This window comes from Anoplophora glabripennis, unplaced genomic scaffold, assembly GCF_000390285.2.
Source record: "Anoplophora glabripennis isolate ALB-LARVAE unplaced genomic scaffold, Agla_2.0 scaffold109, whole genome shotgun sequence".
In the NCBI taxonomy this organism is placed as follows: domain Eukaryota; kingdom Metazoa; phylum Arthropoda; class Insecta; order Coleoptera; family Cerambycidae; genus Anoplophora; species Anoplophora glabripennis.
This window is the reverse complement of record NW_019416246.1, coordinates 629,092-652,618: the sequence shown is the minus strand read 5'-3', so window position 1 is coordinate 652,618 and position 23,527 is coordinate 629,092. Positions and strand designations below refer to the sequence as shown.

General features: G+C 31.9%; 1 protein-coding gene across 1 annotated transcript in view; it reads right to left on the bottom strand.

Moving 5' to 3' along the window:
- The window catches only part of LOC108904933 (zinc finger protein 358-like), a 248,612-nt gene that overhangs the window by 55,671 nt on the left and 169,414 nt on the right, over nucleotides 1–23,527 (bottom strand). Inside the window, exon 2 of the mRNA XM_018707656.1 lies at nucleotides 12,108–12,390. Coding sequence (XP_018563172.1) covers nucleotides 12,108–12,390 — 283 coding nt within the window. The remainder of the gene's footprint in view (nucleotides 1–12,107; nucleotides 12,391–23,527) is intronic.

The window sequence follows — 23,527 nt, the reverse complement described above, 5'->3', positions numbered from 1 at the left end:
AATTATATTCATATCTGGGGAGATATTTGTGGTGTCCTTCTATTTCACATCTTGTGTATGATCAACTTGTTTGTCAAATAGATTTCAGTATGTTCTACTTAAAGGGTGTAAGTCTCTCACAAGGATCTGTTCTTGGGCCTCTACTGTTCAACAGTTTTATCAATGATAAAACCAATTGCTTAGATATTAATTACTTTCTCTATGCTGATAACCTGAAAACGATTATTGTATACGTCTTCAAAATAATTTGATTCAAATTAATAACTGGTGTCAATTGAATAGACTTTATATCAATGCTGAGAAATGTTACATCGCTTACACTTTAAAATCATCAAAAATAATATTTGACTATAATTTTAGCGGTGTTACTTTAACTCTACCTAACACTTTTTGCGATCTCGGTGTTATTTTTGATAAGTTATTTTTCAATTCACATATTGAAAAAATAATATCTGAAGCTGGTAAGTCTATGATTTTGTTCAAACAAACACGCAAAAAGCTTTATATTTTTCTTTTGTTAGATCTAAGCTTGAATATGCTGCACCCATTTGGTCTCCTAACTGTAATTCATGTGTACAGGATATCTATCTAAGAAGTACAAAGAAAATTTGTTAAATATCTAAATTTTAAAATACATGGCATTTTTCCTATTGGTTTTCCACAATCAGATTTATTAGATCGACAATCGTTGAAAAGCCTTGATTTAAGACGTCAGTGCTACTGTGTACAATTTTTATTTAAAATTTTGAACAACCAACCTGACTTTTGCACCAACTTAATTTTTACGTTTTGAGGGTCAATTCAAGAAAGGGAAAAGTTATGAATTTGGTCAAATATTCTGTAAATATTTGACGTGATTATGTTTAACATATGTTTATATAGTTTCGAATTTATATCACATTTCTGTTTAATGTTGTGTACACTAGACTATTATGGTAATCAGTTTATAAATACGCGCATACGACATAGCAATTTTCGTTTTTTACACTAATTATAGCATAATTACAAGATGTTTTCAAATTATGATACTTTACAGAAATTAATATATTTCTATGATTTTTTAAAGAAGGTAATTTAAGGAGAATCTGAATATTTTCTTGCAGTAGTTATATCTCTACATGAAAATACATTGTTGCCTCTCTCTTACAAAAGAAGACATACAATTGAACTATTTATATGATTAATTGAAATTGATATGATTTGTTTTTACCGAGAAGATAAATACAGAAATTTTATAAATTAACTATAAAAAATACGTACTGTATTTTAAGTCTACGCCATAACTTCTGGGGGTGGTTCCTTGAATTATTGTATGCCAAAGGTGAACCAAGAGACTAAATCTTTCGATTTTCAAGATACAAGATATAGGCTGAAAATGTTTGACTTACAATTATATTTAGAAACACTTATGAAGCTGATACATAAATCTATAAACAAGACAGATCAACTAATTGATTTTTACTTTTATTATTTATTTATTTATTTATTTATTTATTTATTTATTTATTTATTTATTTATTTCACTGCATACCCAACAGGCAAATGCCCAGTTACAGGATACAAAACCAATGTAGTAATACAACACACAACGCATTCGGAAATATATGTCAATAAATAGAATTAATATTAATAATTGAACATGACAATATACCAGCGCAAAATACAGTGTGATTCATTAACAATGGGAAAGTCGAAAGCTGAAGATACTACACGTGAAATGGTGACCATTGGCGCAAACATGCCTTATCCGAAAGTTGATAGTTTCGGAAATACAGGGTGTTGAAAGTTAAAATTTTAAATCGTTTTTTTGCGATTATTCTGAAAATATGTAGGTTAGGAACTTGAAAATTTGTGAAACTATATTTTTTTAGGCGACGAATAAGATGCGTGTTGTAATTTCAGCATTGCTCATAGAGGGCGCCACTTACGACCAATTTTACCGAAAATTTAGTTAATAACTTTTTACCCTGTATATTTAACATGAAACTTGATTCAAAACCTGAAAGAGCTATCATTTTTCCATTAATTATGTACTCTTGTTTCATTTCGGTATCTCGATCCGTTTTCGAGAAAAATCGATTTAACGAACACTATGTTTTGATAATATGAGAAATTAAAAGCGAAACAAACCAAGTGTTTCTTCGTGTTATTACAACAATTAACAATAAAACAAATAAAATACGTAATTATGATTTAAAGTAATTGTTCGAAGAATCCACCGTTGACACTGATACACTTTACACGTTTTCTGAGAGATCTTCGAGTTTGAAACAACATATTGGGATTGCGTCTGACTTCGTTGGCAGCGATTTGTATTCTTTGCCACAACTCTTCACACGAGCCAATAGATTCTTTGTAAACTATATCTTTCATTCGAGACCAAATAGAAAAATCAAGAGGATTGAAGTCCGGACTTCTGGATGGCCAAGCAAAAATGCTTACATGGCCAATCCAGCGATTTGGAAAAACTGCATCTAAATATGCACGCACTGGCCAAGAAAAATGCGGTGGAGCTCCGTCGTGCATGAACCACATGTCTCTTCTTAAATAAAGTGGAACTTCTTCAAGCCGTGGAAGCATTTTTACTTGGCCACCCAGAAGTCCGGACTTCAATCCTCTTCATTTTTCTATTTGGAAGAATCTATTGGTTCGTGTGAAGAGTTGTGGCAAAGAATACAAATCGCTGCCAACGAAGTCAGACGCAATCCCAATATGTTGTTTCAAACTCGAAGATCTCTCAGAAAACGTGTAAAGTGTATCAGTGTCAACGGTGGATTCTTCGAACAATTACTTTAAATCATAATTACGTATTTTATTTGTTTTATTGTTAATTGTTGTAATAACACGAAGAAACACTTGGTTTGTTTCGCTTTTAATTTCTCGTATTATCAAAACATAGTGTTCGTTAAATCGATTTTTCTCGAAAACGGATCGAGATACCGAAATGAAACAAGAGTACATAATTAATGGAAAAATGATAGCTCTTTCAGGTTTTGAATCAAGTTTCATGTTAAATATACAGGGTAAAAAGTTATTAACTAAATTTTCGGTAAAATTGGTCGTAAGTGGCGCCCTCTACGAGCAATGCTGAAATTACAACACGCATCTTATTCGTTGCCTAAAAAATATATATTTATCAAATTTTCAAGTTCCTAACCTACATATTTTGAGAATAATCACAAAAAAACGATTTAAAATTTTAACTTTCAACACCCTGTATTTCCGAAACTATCAACTTTCGGATAAGGCATGTTTGCGCCAATGGTCACCATTTCACGTGTAGCATCTTCAGCTTTCGACTTTCCCATTGTTAATGAATCACCCTGTATAGTAGACAGCATTATGTCATTAGTACAAAATTCCAACCATGTCAAACTTCTTCAGTATTTGAGATAATATACATATTTCGAAAACCAGTGTCTTTAGATTTGTTGTTCAAGTTTTTTGGTCCAAAATGGTGGCACTGGATGAATGCCCGCAGTTATGATATACAGGGTGTCCCGAAATTCATGCAACAAAATTTGGTCACAGATTCTTAAGACAAATTTAGGGGACCCGTATTTTTTATTTTTGCCAAGTGGGAGTTACAGCCCCCTGAAGTCCGCCCCTAAGTATAATCTTTTTTTATATCTCAGAACCCTGTTGTAGGAGAATCACTAAATTTGGTATACAGGGGTTTTATGACATGTGTAATCTGATGGTGCTACGTTTGGTTTGGCGGGGAACCCCCTTTAGACAATTTTTCGTGGGCCCTCTTGGCTTTGGAGCCAAAAAAATTTGGTTGTATATTTTAATTTCTTAAAAATTATCAGTCCACTAGAAAGTCATTAAATTTAGAAACTTTTTGACTCTTAATACTTTTTTCGAGAAAAATGACAAAATGTGATCGAATGCATGTCGTGATTCGCCATTTTCCTCAAAAACATTGCGTTTTACGAAACAAATATCAAGAAACAAAAAAGTTTCTAAATTCAATGGCTTTCTAGCTAACTAATAATTAAAAAAAAAATCAAATGTGCGACTAAATTTTTCTGATTCCAAAGACAAGGGGGCCCACGAAAAAGTGTCTTAAGGAGGTTTCTCGCCAAAAAGAGTAGCACTGTGAGATTCCACATGCCATAAAACCTCTGTGTATCAAATTTAGTGATTCTCGTACAACATGGTTTTGAGATATAAAAAAGACTTTTTGGGGGCAGATTTCAGGGGGCTGTAACTCCGAAAGAGGGGGTCAATTGGCAAAAAGAATAAATACGGGTCCTCTAAATTTGTCTTAAAAATCTATGACCAAATTTTGTTGCATGAATTTTGGGACACCCTGTAGACTTAAAGAACACCTTGTCAGAAGTAAATATGAATGAAATAGAATAAACAACGCAAAACGGTAAATGTAACTAATGCGTTACAATAAGATATTTACTTTAAAATTCACAATTATTGCAATAAAATGCAGACTGTTAGAATAATCGCGTGCTACGAAACAGAAATGAAAGGTAGACGTTTATATTTATACCTATAAATATTAGGCAATATCAGCAAAATAAAAAATGTTATATATATAAGAGCCAACTGATTGGCCCAGTTCTGAATGATGAAGTGAATCAAAAAGTTACTATGAATTCATTTCAAAGTGTCAAGTTCTTGTCTATGCAGGCTCTACATGTTACAAAAAATTAATTATCTATTTGTTGCGGCTTCACTGAAAAAATATTAATATATTTGCATTCACTTCCAAAATATATAAAATAAATTTATTTTTCATTTCTTTTTTTGCAACAACATGGCAAAAATAGTTTAATTTTAATTCATTCAAATATCCTTTGCGTATTTTTGTTGGAAATGCTTTTTTGTGAGTCAGTGTCTACGATAGGCAGTAAGACACATTTAACGAAGAATGCGTGCGTATCCTTGACTATTTCCTACTCCATATGTATTTAGAGAAGATGCTATCAAATCCAAGACAACCAGAAGATAAGCTACAATAGTGGTAAGCCATTTACAATTTGTTAAACACTTCGACCATTAATAAGTCCAGTGATAATAATGTAATTCTTGAAACTTGCTGCATGCAGCAAGAATTAGCTCCCCCTGACCACGCCCATGCTCCTTTACTTGGTGGTATCTTAAAAGTTTGATACAGAAGCAGTTGAAAAACAATTTAAACTCAACCTGAGATATTTGAGAGGGGATTTAATTCCTGTAGGATTTATTTTATTTTATTTTATTTTTATTTTATTTTATTATCTACACCTACTCAACGGGATAAACCTACTTATAGAGCAGGGAAAAATTACATAAGAAAATGAACACAATAAATACATATACATATACTATAAAGCAAGAAATCACAGAGTAGATCACAAACAATATTTCACAAACAGAAACACTAAAGAGAACATCAAAATAATTCTTTAATAATAGAGATTCTAGTGTTAAAGATATCTATACTGTCCTGCACAGCTGTCAAATTTCTACACATAACATATAATGGAGAATATTGTAGTATATTAGTACTAGCTGTTTTCAAATAAAAAGTTTCATTAGACCGTGTGCTTACAGAAGGAACATTAAAGTTAAGTTTTTGTAAAATTTCGGGTATATCCAAATTTCCATTTATTATCTTGAAAAGAATAATAACACTGTGCATATCACGGCGAGATTTTAAAGATTGATAGTTATATTTTTTGAGGAGCAAGTGCTGCGGATACCCTACCGGAGGATATACATTCAAGTCTTTATAGTTTAACAACTTCAAGAACCTGCGCTGCGTTCTTTCCAACAAATCAATATAACTAACATAACTTGGAGCCCAAATCAGGGAACAATATTCCAATCGAGGTCTAACGAAAGAATTATACAGCAACTTAACTGTATCAACATTGCAGAAATCCCGAGCATTGCGAATTACGAAACCCAGACTTTTGTTAGCCTCCGACACAATATGATGCATATGATACTTAAAAGTGAGTTTAGGGTCAAAATAGATTCCTAAATCTTTAACAACATCTGGTCTATTAAGAAGTACAGTATCAATATCGTACGGAAAATAGATACCATCTTTCTTTCTAGAAAAAGTCAATGCATTGCACTTTTTCACATTTAAGGGCAATTTGTTCAACTCACACCAGAGTTTCAGTCTATTAAGGTTCTCCTGCAGTACAACACAGTCCTGTAAATTTCCTATCTTTAAGTATAACTTCATATCATCGGCATATAAAAGATGAGGTACAGTGAAATTGTCGACAATGTTGTTAATAAAAACAAGAAACAACAGTGGACCCAAGATCGATCCTTGAGGAACACCCGACAAGACCGAAAAACTGTGTGAAAAGAACCCCCTGTAGCATACGTATTGACGACGGTCACAAAGATAGGAGTGCAAAAGTGTTAGAAAATTAAATGAAAGGCCGCATTTGTTAAGTTCACGTAAGAGAATATCATGTTGTAAGCGATCAAAAGTCTTGGAAAAATCTGTGTATATTACATCCACCTGCTCCTGATTATCCAAGGCTTCAGCCAGGTATTGAGTAATACATAATAAGTTTGTCACAGTCGATCGACCCTTCACAAAACCATGCTGATTAACACTGATCACATTCCTAAAGTGATTATATAAAATGTCATGCACGTAGGACTCAAAAATTTTACTAAAATTATTTATGATTGTAATGGGACGATAGTCTGAGACGTCATTAATATTACCACTCTTGAAAATTGGACATATTCGTGATGATTTCCATACTTGAGGAATTTTATTAGTTGATATAATTAAATTGAATATCGCTTTCAAAGGCTTTAGTAAACTGTGAGCACAATCACGAATAAGAAAAGCAAGAACATTATCAGGGCCCATAGTCATCTTTGATTTTAATTTTTTTGTATACTTTAGGACATCATGACATCATTTAATTAATTATGTAGAACTTGCATTGATAGATACAAACAAGACCAAAATCCATTAAGCAATTTTCTTGAAGAAATAGAATTTTCTATGGAAAAGAGTAACTTTTCTATGTAATTTAGAAAAATTTTCAGAAAATTCTACAACTTTTTATGAAAATTTATGAATAGTCGTACTCCTCAAAAAATGTTGTTCCTAAATATCCACCCCTGAATTATCTCATTTGTCATCACCTATTCAAATTGCATAGACTTAGATAATGTCGTGTACCAAATTTGAATTGATTTGGTGAACCCATTGGAACCATTCGAAAGCTAAGCATATGAACATTTCTCTTATTTCTTTGGAGTACTTTCGAAATATTATATATATTTTTTTAACTCTATATATAAATAAAGGTTCTCTAGTCAAAAATTGTCATTAACATTCAACATAATATTTTCCACTCTCTTATGACTAATTTAAAAAAAAAATAATACATACTAACTTTTATCATCAGGTATTTTTGTTCCCTTAATTAAAATAATTAATCGGCTATAATAGAGACATATTTTACACCGCATATTGTAGACGACCTTTTTTTACCGCAAAGACGAACGTTTCGGTCGAGGTTGTGCGTGAGAATGTTGAAAACAATGCCGAACGCGAAGAAATCCCAAACGCGCGTCTGCATCTCCCACAAATTACGCCTTTTTATCAGGTGGATTGTTTTGAGGCTCTATTTGTTCAATGCTACCCATAGGATTTTTTAAAAATAACTCCAGTTTTTAGCTACCTATGAAATACCGAGTTAATTTGTAGTGGGTAAGTTTAAAATCGTGATTACAAATAGTTTAAGAAAACTTAAATTGCGTGGCCATTAAAATACTAATTCACGAAACAGCATTAGCAGTAAAATTTATAAAAAATTGCTTCAACAAGGAAAATATATACGTTAAATTAGAAAAGATATTTAAACAAAATTTATTGCAGGTTAACCACATAAAATACGTTACTTGTGTAAATCCTGTTACATTTTGGGTAAAAAAAATTATCTCGATTTTTTTAAATATTTTTTATAGATAATACTTACACATGCATTATTTTTAAAAAACGTGATCGATTCATTCTTGTGTCTTGAAAACTAATGAACTCGTACAACTTTATTAGAAAAAGTAACTATCTATCTAATTTTAAATAAAAGAACATGTTCCCAGTTTTAGCTTTGTTTTTTCCATCCAAACCAGTAAAATAATTTTTGCGACGAAATAAATTATCTGCCTAGAATTAAATATTCATCTGCAATTGAAAACTGTTTGGTATAGATTCTTACAGACTGTTCAGCTGTCAATGATTTAACAAATCGTTAAATATTTCCGAAGCGGCTAATCCATAATATTATATAGGGTGTTGCATATAAATATGTCGATAGCTTTATCTTATAAACCACAAGAAACCAAAAGCAAAATACAGAGTGTAAGAAGTTTGACTGCCATTACTTCAGCATGAGATAGAGTAATCACAAATGAACAAAAAAGTTGTGTATTAGAGGGGCGTAACATTAGTTTTCAAAATACAGCGAGTATTAGGGAGTTTCATCAAAACGTGACAACGGCACTTAACTTAATGTTACACAACTGATGTCACACCAAGTGTGCACGCGGCGGACTTGTCCTAGAATAACAAAAATGCAAACAACTATTATTGTAAAACATTTGGTAAATTTCAAGACAACTGTTTTCCAGTTTTTAAATAAATAAAATAAAATATATCGATTTTAGAGTACGAAAATAGTGTCGTGCTTAAATTTTAGCTCAAATTTTAGTAATTATGAATCCCTTAAAACAGGAACTTAACTTTTAATCAAATTATGAATTTGAAAAATATGTAATTAAAGTACCCAAAGATTCACGTCGTCCAAATAATCATACGTATTAAAAATAATTTAGGTACTTACAAAAAGCAACATTCAGTAATTTTTAAACACACAAGTACAAATCAAACTGCAACATATGCTCAAAATGTTCACCACCATTTTCGATGCACGACACCTTCGAATCCAATTTTCGCGCACTCGCTGGAAAATTATCATGTATGTTAAACATTTTTAAAAAAGCAAGGAGAAACACCTCAAGAAAAGGAAATAGTGGTACGCAAAAAACACTCCGTCGCGGTCAAATTCCAGATACCAACTGAATTGCGTATTGCTAGTTGTTGGACTGCTGAGTACCTCGTGTTAACCGCCGCGCTGTTGTCACATTGTTCGATATGAATTTTATCGAATTTTAAATTTATTACAACGCTAATTATTTTTTAGAATTAAGCGTAAAGAAGTTCAAAAGAGTGATAAACATTGTATTTTATAGTATTCTATGCACGCAGTTATGTCAATTCCTTAATTAATCGAACTTTTGTTGGAGATTTTGACAATCCAAAAGTTCCGAGATTTTTCTCGGAAATAGTTGCGTTTAGGATTCATGTCATATAAGGTTTTTTTGTTTATTTTAATGTATTCTATCGTCTGTTAAAATTAAGGCAGTCAAACTTCTAACACCCTTTATATTTTCATTTAAGAGAATATATTATGAAACTTTCTTACATAGATTTTCACATTTAAATTTGAATCTTATTCCGATACAGAAATTTAAGCCGTATATTAATACTAGAGTAATATATATATATATACAATCACGATATATCAAATTTGCTTTAATAGTCTATATTATAATTTGAGTGATCCTAAAATTTAATATGTAATTAACATATTTTTTATCTGTAAAATCTTGCAGGCGCAATTAAAAAATGGTAATTTAATTTAAAAGGGTGTGTTTGCCACTTTTTCAAGTATTATAATAAAATAATGTGGCAAATAACTTAGCCTGTATTATTTTTCATTTTTGCAAGATGTCGTTATTAACTGACAATAAAATAAAAAAAATGCAAAAATGAAACGAATTTGACGGACAGCTGTGATTTAACAGAAACCTCAACTAAAATCTTATACCACTCTCCTTCTTTTAGAGAGGCAGAGAGGAGACAAGCAAACAAGAAGATTTCTGTACGTTCACAAGTTGATAAACACTAGCGTGCGCTCGAATAAAAATTTTTGAAGTTGTATAAGGAGTTATTAGAGAAGTTGCTTGTACAGTTCATATTAACTTTCATTGTAGAATAGTATTTAGTGACTAATAAAGTCATATATCACATCAACATCTAAGTATGCCAAACAAGCAACTTCAAAGCAATAAATACCTGTCCCGCCTTGAATTATACTCAAGATATTTACCTAGTAAAAATATATCTAGTAAAAACATTACTTAAGTTTCTAAAAAAAAATGACATTGAAATCCACATTTCATTAATTAATAGACATGTCCCTGGCACATTTAAATAATTAATTACTGTAAACTTGTTACAGTTCCATTTTAATTAACCCGTATGCACTTATGTCAAATAAGTTAAAAAGCATTATTTCGAATATCGAAGTGTGTTCTCAGTTCGTTTTTTAAGTTTTACTCGAAAATCAGTCTTTTTTCGAAAAACATAAGAGAGTAGGGAGTAATTTGTAGAAAATTGAAAAACGAATCCGAAAATATCATGGTTGTTACCGTAAAGCAGTAGCGTACTATTTTATTTAGAAAAAATATGCCACCGATACCCTGTATCTCCGCCGCTGGAACATGCAAATTTTAGGAAAAGCCCTAAGATTTTGGACAATGTTTACATAAATACATGTGCCCAATTTTAAATTATTTCACTTGCTAGTTTTTAAATTACTTAAAAAAATTTAAAATATTTTCTGAAATTTAACACCTTGTATATTTTTAACGAAGCGTCCTAGATATAACTTTAAAGAAAATACTCCAATTAAAATTTACAAAAGTTTACGAGCTTTCATTTTTCAGTGACATTTTGAAACATTCATGTAAAAAATCGGACAATTTGTCGTGATAAGCACTGATTTGTTCTTTCAACTAATTTTTTTATTACATATTTTTAATTTTTGCTTTGTTATTTTTTTTACTTTGAAATGTATTAAGGAGGTTTATCGTGTACGGAGGTACGTCTAAAGTCTAACGAAAGTTTCTGTAGATTCGCTAGTAACTAAAGTAGTAAGCCTTTAGATTTGGTAACGTTGCACTTGGCTGTCGCGCTTGGCTCAGAGTTCGCTCGCTCCCGTTCGATCATTCTGTTTGTTTGGACACCTGCGAATTTCAAATAATACGCTACGTCGAGACCGCGGCGTTGCCGCTATATCGGTTTCCTATTTATACAAGTTGCTGTGGAAACTGTTCGTCAATTGTTGCGCATTCTAAGTGGAAAAACCAAAAAAAATCTGCATTCTCATAAGACTACTAAATCGTGGAAAATTATTTTATTAATATCTCGTCTCTTAGGTATTTAAACTAGTCATAATTTTTTTGAGGATTGTCTTCATATTAATAAGCTTATATTAATTTTTTTTATGAATATTTGTTCGTCAATTCCAAATCAGATAAACCTCCTTAAGCTAATTTAAATCAAGTCTAAGAATGTTTCTAAGATTGTCATCCCATAAAGTCATATATTTTTCAAAACCAAAATTTAGCTAAGCTAAAAAAAAAAGTTAGAAACAGGAAAATTTACGTTATGTATTTAATTATCTCAATACTACGTTAGGTTTGCGAATTTTTTTTTCATTATTTTTTTATATTTTCTTAATTCATTAAAATGAGTGAGATATAATATTTTTACTAGATATTCTGGGTGTAGATGTTGATGTCAAAGAACATATCATCAGAAGAAAATTTTAGAAAAAATTTAATTTAAATTAACTTAAAACTTAAAAATAATAAAAATAAAAGTTAATATTAAAACAATATTCCATCTAATTCAAATGCTACAAATAAGACATAAATCGCAATTGTATAAAAATACAAGACCAGAAAAGTTTTCCAAACAAGAGATATTTTGACTTAAACCACGAAAAATCTAAGAAACAAATCTAAATGCCATAATTATTTTCACATCAACATTGCCGTTCCTTTGCATATTACTTTGGAAGTTGCACTATAGACTAAACGATTGAAGTTATTTCTTTCTGATGTTACCATGCTTTATATTGTATTCTTTTACATTTTGCTGATAGTTGACAGGTTTATCTAGACGCAATCCAAAATTGACAAACTTTCATTGAAACACTGCGTCTATTTACTGTTTAGAGTACCTGAAGTTTAGAGAAACAGCCTACCTTCAAGTATTGAGTCCATAGTCTGTCTGTACAGGGACGCTCGCATCCTAACGAAAAACAATTCTTCAGGTCTCTCGGGCAAGTAATATACAAGTAATTCTGTGTCTGGCGGGATGGGTTTGACTGCTTCATAGACGGGCTCTCCTCGGACTTTAGTAGCGACGAAATTGACTGACGGATTGAACGCATTCGCCACCCTGACAAATCTGACCCAATTACAGTGCCTAACCTTCCTTGAACCACTGAGGGAAATTTCGTCGTAGCAACCAAACCTGTGACGGATCTGGAAGAAAAAAATAAATCAACATTTTTGTTTTTATACACAAACTTTAAGTTTGTGCACATACATTTTCTAAATGAGTTTAAGTCCAAAAGGTTATTATAAACGTAAGCCCAAAAATCGATAACTTTCGATAAACAGAGTATTGAAATACCACAAGAGTTACAAGTAGTTACAATTTTACAAACATTCAGTTGTGCTGAATTTCTGTGATTTTTAGTGAAAATAATTTCCGGTATTTTCGCCACTGGTACACGTATTTATACCCCAATTTAATGGAATTAGATATAGCTTTAACCTAAGTTTCAGCATTCTGCACCAAACGTGTTCAGATATATTTTAGGAATACTGATTTTTTAAATTACAATGTTCAAAACTACAGATTTGCAGAGCCATCTTTAAATAATCTTTTTGATTTGATATCACTAAAAGAACAACCCCTTTAAGTTTATGCACATACTTAATTAACACCCTATATAGCAGAGCGATTCCACGTTGCACCTGCTTTGTTTCCTGAATCGATTATTTTCTAAATTTTTTTGACAAAGATAACGATCACCAATTAATGTATTTATAATTAACTAACCAAGGATACTTCATTCTCCCATGAGATTCTACCAAACATTTACATCGGTTTTAATTTGTAACTTCTTTTTTAATCTACCAGAGAACAGTTTTTTGTGGGTAGTGTTTCAGATCGAATTAATAAATGATCGGTTACGGTATCTGCTACAAATACATATCCAGGCTGAATAAACATTTCAAACTTGAACTAGAAATAAATAAGATTAAATAAATAATTTGCTGAAACTGCAATCTGACGTTTTTGTAATTGGTAAAAGTGCAAATAGTACTTAAGTATGTTAACAATTCCTAACAATTATGACAATATACAAAGAGTAAACTTATTTTCCATTTATAACGGATAGTAATGAAAGTACTGTCGAAATTTTACTCAAGTCTTGTAAATACGTCTTTCAAGAAGATGCATATAAAAATATCTATTATTTCGCGTAATTTTATGTTTGTTATTGATATGAATGTAATTAAGTAAGGATAATTCGCATTAAATTGAAAATTATGTATGTATTTTTTGTAACGGCTTGCGGCTGCTGATTCACGTACATCACCATTCAATTCAAACCAGGCTGCCCATCTGTCCTACTTTTTGCTGAACAATTAAAATTTATACCACAACCATTTATTTATGATCGAAATTGTTTGATATTACCTGTGTCGGATTAATGTCACAATGATATAAACAAATTGCTACACATTTATTCTGTTTTGAAGTAAATATAACCGTTTATCTATATTTCCTTAACTAAAATACGATAAATAACTGATTACCGCTATAATATTTCTGTTGTAATTATATACCTACCCAGCCAGGAGGAAATGGAAAGGGTGGGCAAAAAGGAAAAAATAAGTTTCTGTTCTGTTAAAAGAAATTACATTACGGTAAGAAACCATAAAATTCCAACAGATTTTCCTTGAACTGATTTTCACATTTTAGTTTCTGAAAGACTACCAGTGAGTATATGTTATTATTTTTAAAAAACATATCTAGGAAAATAGAATATTAATTTTATATTATTTATTATCATGTGACATCAGTTCTCATAAGGTAAATAGATTCTTTGACTCTTTAACATACGTAATGTTAAAATAAAAATGTGAAATATTACCAGAGAGCAAAGTGCAAATTTAGGCAAACCGAAAATGTTCCATTGATAACTGTGTGAAGATGAACATAGTCACCCACGATCAAGGTTCAACATGTTGGATCCAATATGGTGGATGGAAAACCCGGACTCTCTTCCATATATTATTTAATCACCTAACTAAAACTCAGAAGTCGATCCCCTGTATGGAACTACTACTAGTTACCCATTACGTCACACTGTCTTACGTCTCAATGAAGAGTCCGTACAACCACCAGACTTCAAGTAGTCTGTTGAAACTAACTTCTTCATGCATCTTAAAGGGTCTCCTGTTCATTCATGTATGTTACATATCTCCTCTCATGAGGCCCAAACTGAGCATAATTCTTTGTTAGTTTATCCTAGTAAAATTATTTTTAAAACTTAAACGCGATTTTCCTTTTAGGATTAATGAGAAAGAAAGAGACCATACTGCTACAGTCTTTGGGATCTTGTAGGTTATAATTTTATTTTATACATATTGTTGTCTTGCAAAACTGACAATTCAATTGATTTATTTATATTTATATCCAGTGCATATACAGCTTTCATCAAATTTTGTTGCTTGATAACTTTAATATAATTTGTTTTCGTTTTCCAATGATGTCTGTTTTTGCCAGTACTGAAAATAAAATCGTTTCACTTTAAATTAGTTTACAATCTATTTTCGTTCATAAACCGACAGTTGTTATACTTATTGAAATATATTCCTTATTATACATATTCAATCTATGTCTTTTTTCAAAGCAAGTTTTTTGGTTTAACAAAAATAATTCAATTAAAATGCCCTTGCCTCACATAAGGAATTTTTAAATTTACTTTACCATATATTCCTCTAAAAAAAGAATTGTTGAAGAAAGAGAGCGATATCATTTAAACTAAAAAAAGAACTTTGTGGTGTTTGGCGATCTAACACATAACATACTATTTTACACATAGTATTTTTAAACAGTATTTTACATATAGCTCCTATAATACTACGGGAGGTAGATCCATCAAACCTAATACGAATAAGAGAGAGAATACGTTAAAATATACAGCAGGTGTTCAATTTAAAATATTTGGAATATATTTTCATTACATGTTGTAGGTACTCATTGAAAACTATTACATAAAAAATATCTACAACTTCGGTATATAGATTTTTTTTTAAATAACATTTATAATATTAGAGTAAAATATAATAGATAATCATGTACCGCCATGAGTCAATTTCAACATTTTATATGGTCTTTCCTATTTTCTGAAGAGCTAGAAAAACGTAGTAGAAAAATTAAATGTTTTCTCAAACAAATGGTCAAAATGATAAACGCTTTAATTCTCAATCGATATCGAGATGCTGTTTTTGTCATTCAATTTTCCTCGAAAATCCAATCCACTACATTCTAATTACTGATTTTCTATCCTTTTGGGACGAACTCCCAAAAGTTGTTACTGAAATTAACTCATCATATGCATCTCAACGAGAACATGATACATGATGAAATAACGCAGATTTGGTTGACAACTTTGAAAGTTGAAAATAGAATGGCTTTAATTACACGAATTTTCAACGTTGATAAATACACAAATAAATAGTAAATTTTCACTCAAAATCAACACAATATATTTTGATGAAACGAATCCACACCCAATTGTGTTGAAATAACACTATTCGTTAAGTAATGTTCACTCAATTTGTTAGCCAAATAAATCTTATATTGATAACATTAAATAACTTTTGAGTTAGCTTGTTAAAATATGTGTTATATTGATTTTTTACTGCGTATGAATATAATTTATAGGAAACGTTATATGTATAGATTATATTACATATAAAAAATTGTTAAGTGCTAAATGGGACGTTTAATTTCACTGTTGAAAAACTAAAATAATGTCAAAATTCTCCCTAAAAGTAACATTGATTTGCGGAACATTTGTATGTAAAATAAGTGTAACGTTTTAATGGTTACTCAATTGTAGGTTAAAATATTTAAAAACGTTATTTTAACTTTTGTGTTATCATTGAAATACAAATAATGCATAATTTTGACAGAAAGTTCGTTGACTGCCACGATCTGAAGTTATTATCCCAATCAGAATGAAAAATGTAAAAGCTGTAATGAGATATTTTTCTGGATCTTTTGAATTTACACTGAAAAAAAAATTCACTCGGTATGTCACTCAATAATGTATCAATTTTTGTCCACACCCGATTGAGTGAAATTTTCACTCTATTAGTATGAGTACAACTGAGTGAAACTATTGCATCAGAAATGAGTGAGTTTTACTCAAATCCGAGTTATTACTAACTACTAATTGCGCCAATTTTGACTATTCTGAGTACGTAAAACCAATTTAGAGTTGACTTTTTCTCTAATATGATTTAAATGTAACTATTATTGAGTCATTTTTTACTCAGACTTGGTTTTTAATTAACTAAATATTGAGTGCAAAAATGAATAAATGATATAGGTACGGTGTTGAAATTAATTTACTACGCGGGGCCTCCTCCTGTCCTGGCTGAGACTCGTCAGCTGAGACTCGCCGCCGCCGGTTAAGGCCTGTTCTCCTAGCGATTACGCTTTTCTGGACCATCTAACGGGCCCACATTAACTGTGGTCGAGATTAGAGAATATACATTTAAACTCACTCAGCAATGAGGACATTTACTCTGATTTAGGTACAAGTGCACCAAATACGAGCTTACGTGAAGAATTTATTTAAGGAAGGAGTAGTCAGTTTTAGTTTAAATATATAAATATACAAATGAATAAAATAATCAAAATGCTCAGTATTGAGTGAAAATATACTCAATAATTTCACTCAATCGAATAACTCCGTACCTTTATAGCTTTCACTCACACCGATTTTTTTACAGTGTAAACGTTAAAAAGATATGGCCTAAACTTATCCTTGTGTAAATAGAACATCCGATCTTACACACTGTTAACGACATCCTAACTGTTTTTCTTCATCTTTTCGATAAATAAAAACAACCTTCCAAAATTATCGGAATTAGCTCACCCTGTACATACAAATAATGCATCGGTTTGACAGGAAGTTCGTCTGCTGCCCCGCCATCAAAATCACCGCGCGCGCTCCCGATCAGGAGTTATTACCGCAGTCAGTTCTCGAACATCCCTTTGTTTCGGCAAGCGGCTCAGAGGACAATTGTGAGAGTATCGGCGGTCAAAGGCAAGAAGGCAGTATAAGGACATTTCCAAAGAGGAGACCCACTGAGCAGAGTGCATAAGGTCCTTTTTAAGGCCTTTGCGACCCACCGCCATTGTCTCTTCGGGCCGCGCGCTAATACTCAGTTGCATGTATTTATACAGGACCCGCTTCCTTTCAACTCGCCGCCATCGCTTATCTACAATTGCTACTGTTTATATCCGAGTCACTCTTTTTTTCTTTTATCTCATTCTTATATCTAGCTGCATTTGCACAATGGGGGATGCGCGCCTTCTGAAAAACGGCACTTTTATTCTGATAGTTGTTTAATTAGAATCTGCGGCGGTGTTTTTCAGCCTGGAACTTTTTCGAAAGACAGCAGCTCATTCCATGTTCAAATGATAATACTAACATCACAAAACTTTTGAACAGAAATATCTTCCACAAATATGAATTTTTTATGCATTACAACTACTCATTCTCAATTTGTAGTAACTGAAATAATTGGTTCTACAGGGTGTTTTTGAATGGAGTAGCATAAATGATACCAGTGAGCTACATTTCAAAAGAACACGATCTGCAAAAAATCGCCTTAGTAAAATGTTCACCCCTGCAGAGATATGGGCCATCAAAGTTTCCAAAAAAATTATGAAAATTGGCTGTAATTTGAAAACCGAACGAGGTACAAATAACAAATTTTTTACAGGTTGTTTACTAATACAGATGCGAGTTTTCAACTATTTTTCGAAAATTTTAACCCCTCGAAAGGGGTTNTATTTTTGGATATCGAGTTTTTACGAAATATAAAAGTTATGGCAATAAATGGCTTGAGGGGAGGTTATTTCAACCCCTTTCGAGGGGTTAAAATTTTCGAAAAATAGTTGAAAACTCGCATATGTAGTAGTAAACAATCTGTAAGAAATTTGTTATTTGTACCTCGTTCGGTTTTCAAATTACAGCCAATTTTCATAATTTTTTTGGAAACTTTGATGGCCCATATCTCTTCACGGGGTGAACATTTTACTAAGGCGATTTTTTGCCGATCGTGTTTTTTTGAAATGTAAATTCACTGGTATCATTTATGCTACTCCATTCAAAAACACCCTGTATATTATCTCCCAGTGGGAACATGATGGTTCAAAAACCGTTAACTTACTTTTGGTTGATATAGGTTATGTTAAATGTTGAAAATACAGGGTGGCCGTCGAGGTATCCGAGATATGTACTTCGTATATGAATTCTATGACTAATTTTAAACAAAAATTATTCTATTCACTGTTCCCAATTTCCCAAAGGCTCCTGAAATATCCGAGTTTGAATTAATTTGCCAGATCATATGTTGCGACTAGAGGGCTAAGTAATTTAATAATTATCAACTTGGCTAGGCTTAGAAAAAAAAATTGATTTTCATTTCATTAATTGACATCATTGACAATTAATTCTCTATTAGGTTTGCGTCATTTGTGTTAAAATCTTGCCTTTAATTTATTCAAATGAAGAATAAACGGACATGATTCTCGTGTATGGATCTTGCAACGGTAGTACCACCGCCTCAGTAAGGGATTATCAACGATGATATCCAAACCGCCGTCTTCCAGACAAGCAAACGTTCAATAGAACTTTTACAATTTTTCGATTAGGTACATTCCCTAAACAGACTTTTGAAAGAGAAGTTATGTGATGAAACAATGCTGCAGAAGTATGAGAAGAATTTCTGTACTTACTGGACAAAGTAGGATGGCTGTGCAAGACACTGCGAGAAAACGGACCTACTGGTACAAGAACTTCTCCCCATGGAGAGAGTTCTCCAAAGAGTTCCTCTTTGTGAATGGTGGAGCAATCATCTGGATACTCTTTCAAGAAGCCTTTTCTGTAACGAAGCTACATTTACAAGAGATGGAATCAACAATTTCCACAACGATCATGTGTGGGCAATCGAAAATCTTCATGTTATTCGAGAAATCCGTTTTCAAAGAAGATTTTCCGCAACCGTTTAGACTGGAATAATTAATAATGAAGTTATCGGACCACATTTCTTCGACGGAAATTTGAACAACAATATGAACAAGGCTTTCTTGTAGAACGATCTATCTCTACTACTACAAATCATAAGGACGATCTTCTTTTTACATGAGGGTGTTCGAATAGTTTTCCCCAATTACCCATAATACATACCTATTTCATCATTTCCAATAGTACCATTTTTTATTTAATATAATATTATTTAATTAAACAGGACCACAGTAGATCGTGAAATAGTCTTACCGCGGAAACCACGTTTAAAAAACGCGCCAAGTACACTACCTCGCAGATGGCGTGGAAATGTGTGCATATTATGGAGAACAGAGCTTTTTCAATTTTTTGAATCGCTATTTCCGAGAAATAGTGGTTCTTACGAAAAAAAAATATAAGAATAATTTTTATAGATAATTTCATAATCTACAATTTTCGTCAGACCTATTTTTATGGTAAAACTTACTGTTTGCCTGAAAAATGCAAAAAAAACATATTTGCGAACTTTGACTTTGAATATTTTTTTTTGCAGAAGTGGAATCGATGGGGACTTTTCATATTTCATTTATAATGGTGTTCCCAACATTCGTACCAATTTTCAGCTTTATGCGAATTATTGTAAGCTTACCCTTATTTTTTGAGCTACTTTGACCGGGTTATGAATATGAACATATACATACATAAACCATATTCTAACGCTCCTCCATGCTGGGTATATTTAGCATGGGGTAAACATAACTTGTGTTTGACATTTATATATCAGACGTCACTAAGAAATTTAAAAATAACTTGAATGTGTTAAATCTATTAAAATAAACTTACGGGCATCTAATTTAGTTGTAAGGGGAATATACGTTTATCAGAGAAAAGCAAAAGGTTTATTATTTTTCTTATTTCTAGTTTGATCTCTGTATGAAATTAATAAACAAAAAAAAAATAACACATTGTTTACAAATTCGATCGTTTACTCCAACAGGCACGTGACTGAGGCTCCCACCCTACCATCCTGAATTAAATACGATTGAAATAAAATGGGCTCAAGTTAAAAACGTAGCATAAAAAACGTTTTATTTAAATTAAAAGCTGTGGAAACTCTGACAGAGGAAGAATTTTCATCAGTTACTGTCGAATACTGGATGAAATGTTGTCAACATGTTAAAGTTGAAGATACTTTATGTATAAACCTTATACATATTTTAATATTCTGAAAATAACGCGAAAAATTTGAAGGCACGCCCCTGCCGCGCTAAATTGTTACAGTAATTCCGATAATAGAATTTTATTGACTTATAGGTAGGTACTGTAAATACTTTTGTTTATTTACAATGAATTTGAAATAAATAAATTAATACATAATTGCGAGAAAATAAAAAACGTTATTATTTGGTTTGTTATACAGGGTGTTTCAGAATTAAGTCGACAAACTTTAAGTAGATATTCCTCATAAAAAAATAAGAAGAGAATCAAGTATAAATTTTTTTCCAGAGACGCTTCATTTTCGAAATATAGGGCGTTAAAGATTTTTTAAAAAATTCGAATTTTTTAAATAACTTCTAAATCAAGAAGGGTATCTAAGCTAAACTTGACATGACACATCTTCTTATAAGATACCATTTTTCCATGGAAGTAGAAGTCCCGCAAGTACCCAGTGGCGGAGTTAAAGGGAACTCATACTCATTAAATTATAAAAAAAATTAATACGGCCCTACTAAAAATAAAAAATGATGCTGTTTTTAGATAGAACAGTTTGTTATTGACAAAAAGTGTACATTCACTTTTTTTCCTAACTCTTATAGTTTCATGGCAAAGTTGATTTTTCGGAAGGGTGATTCTGGATTCTGTCGATAAACTTTAGGAAGACGTTTCTCATAAAACCTAAAAAAATATAATACCTATTAAAATTGGTCTTAGTCTCGAGTATGTGTGAGTCAAATAAGCCTTTTTCTCCCCCCTTCCCTTGGGTTTAACCAATAGTATTAAAATTATTTAGGAGATGCTTCGTTTTTGAGATATAGGGTGTTTTTTTAGAAAAAAAAAATGATGATGAAAACAATAGAAATATTTAAGTACTTAACATCTAATGTGACTATGTCGTAATGCGACAACGTAACGACTCTTGCAATACTCCTAAATTTTTTTAGGCGGTTTGTAGTCACTTCATTTACTTATGTTGTTTAAATAAAATAAGATGGCAAACAATACATGAAAATTTATTTGTAAATTGAAACAACCAAAAAATTACTAATTAATATTATACCTAGACAAAGCGAAAAGTGAATCAAAAATGAAATGATTTAAAAAATATTTTGTTCAAAATGGGCGCCTCCGGTCTGCAGACAAGCACATCTTCTAATTATGGAGATAGTGGCCGATCGACACTGAATTGGAGTTAATTCTCGACACGCTTGGACTATTCGCTGTCTTAGATCTTCTAGGGTATCAACTGGCACCTCGTAGACTTCTTCTTTAACAGCACCCCAAACGAAATAATCCATCGGTGTCAAGTCCGGTGAACGTGCGGGCCACGCTGCAGGTCCTCCACGACCAATCCATCTCCTGGGATAATTAATGTTTATCTACTCCCTAGGACCTCTACCAAAATAGGCAGGACAACCATCTAGTTGAAACCAACTGTTTATTAGAGTATTAAGCGGAACATCTTCTAACAGATCTTTAAAACCATTTTCAAGAAACTCGGTAAACATGTCAACATTTAACCGATGCGGAAGAAGTAGGGACCAACTATAGTGTTGTCCAATACACCCAACCATACGTTACATTGGAATTCATGCTGAAAACTATATTCCCTTACCGCCCGTGGATTATCGTAGGACCAAATATGGTTATTCCTTTGGTTTAAAATTCCCCTTCGAATAAATGTTACTTCATCTGTCCACATTACTTTTTGCGTATACTGATCAATCTCTGCTTGGTGTAACATCCAATCACAAAACAGGCGCCTGCATCGTATGTCCTGAAGCAATAAATGTTGCACACGCTGGATATGGTACGCATGGCGTCCATCAGCCCGAAGAGTCCTCCAAATGGAACTTGACGAAATAACTAGCTCATAGCTAGATCTTCTGACACTCGTGGGAATGATTTAAAATAGTATTCGATCGTACTTCGTCCCGAAGTGGGGTAAAATGTCCATCAGCATAAGTTGGAATACCGAAAGACCCAGTTTGTCTGAGGCGACTGAATGTCGTTGAAAATGTTTCCTTTGCTGGTAGTCTGCGATGAGGAAATTTTACTGGGTATTCACTGCGAGCTGCCGTGGAATTTCCATCACAAAAACCATTTAAAAAGACCATATCAGCATATTCATTGTTCGAAAATATGGACAGCAATATTAAACTTATTTTTATTATTAGTTTGAACGCTTTATATAATGGATAATTTATGCAACAATTTGCAAAATAACATTTAAAACATCAAATTAACATTGACAGCAGCCTACTCGAAAATTTTTGTTGAGGTTCATTTTAAAGTTTATCGACAGAATCCAGAAGCCTCCTTCCGAAAAATCAATTTTGCCATGAAACAATAAGAGTTAGGAAAAAAAAGTGAATGTACACTTTATGTCAATAACAAACTGTGCTATCTAAAAAAAGCATCATTTTTATTTTCAGTAGGGCCGTATTCATTTTATTTATAATTTAATGAGTCTGAGTCCCCATAACTCCGCCACTTGTTGCTTGCGGGACTTCTACTTTTATGGAAAAATGGTATCTTATAAGAAGCCAAATTTGGCTTAAATAGCCGTCTTCATTTAGAAGTTATTTAAAAAAATTCGAATTTTTTAAAAAATTTTTAACGCCATATATTTTGAAAATGAAGCGTCTTTGGAAAAAAATTTATACTTAATTTTTTTCTTATTTTTTTTATGAGGAATATCTTCTTAAAGTTTGTCGACTTAATACTGAAACACCCTGTATAAAAAATATATTTAAAAAATATATTCATACACACACGTGTGTGTAGGTGTGAGGTAAGAATACGCAATAAGTGGGTGATTATGGAAAAATGGACTCTTATGGGTACAAGTCCTTTTTTATATATATTTTTGTAATTACTGGGATAATTATAGGAAAAATTTAGTTAACGAATTGGCTACATACACAAATATTTCCTCAAAATAAGAAGTAAAAATGTTTGGGATGACTGAAAAATATTTCATACAGTTACCCTGCTCTCCCCTATTACTTAGCGCTTACCAATCTGTTAAGCATCCTCACTTTTTTTTCATTAAAAAAACTACAAAGCCGTCC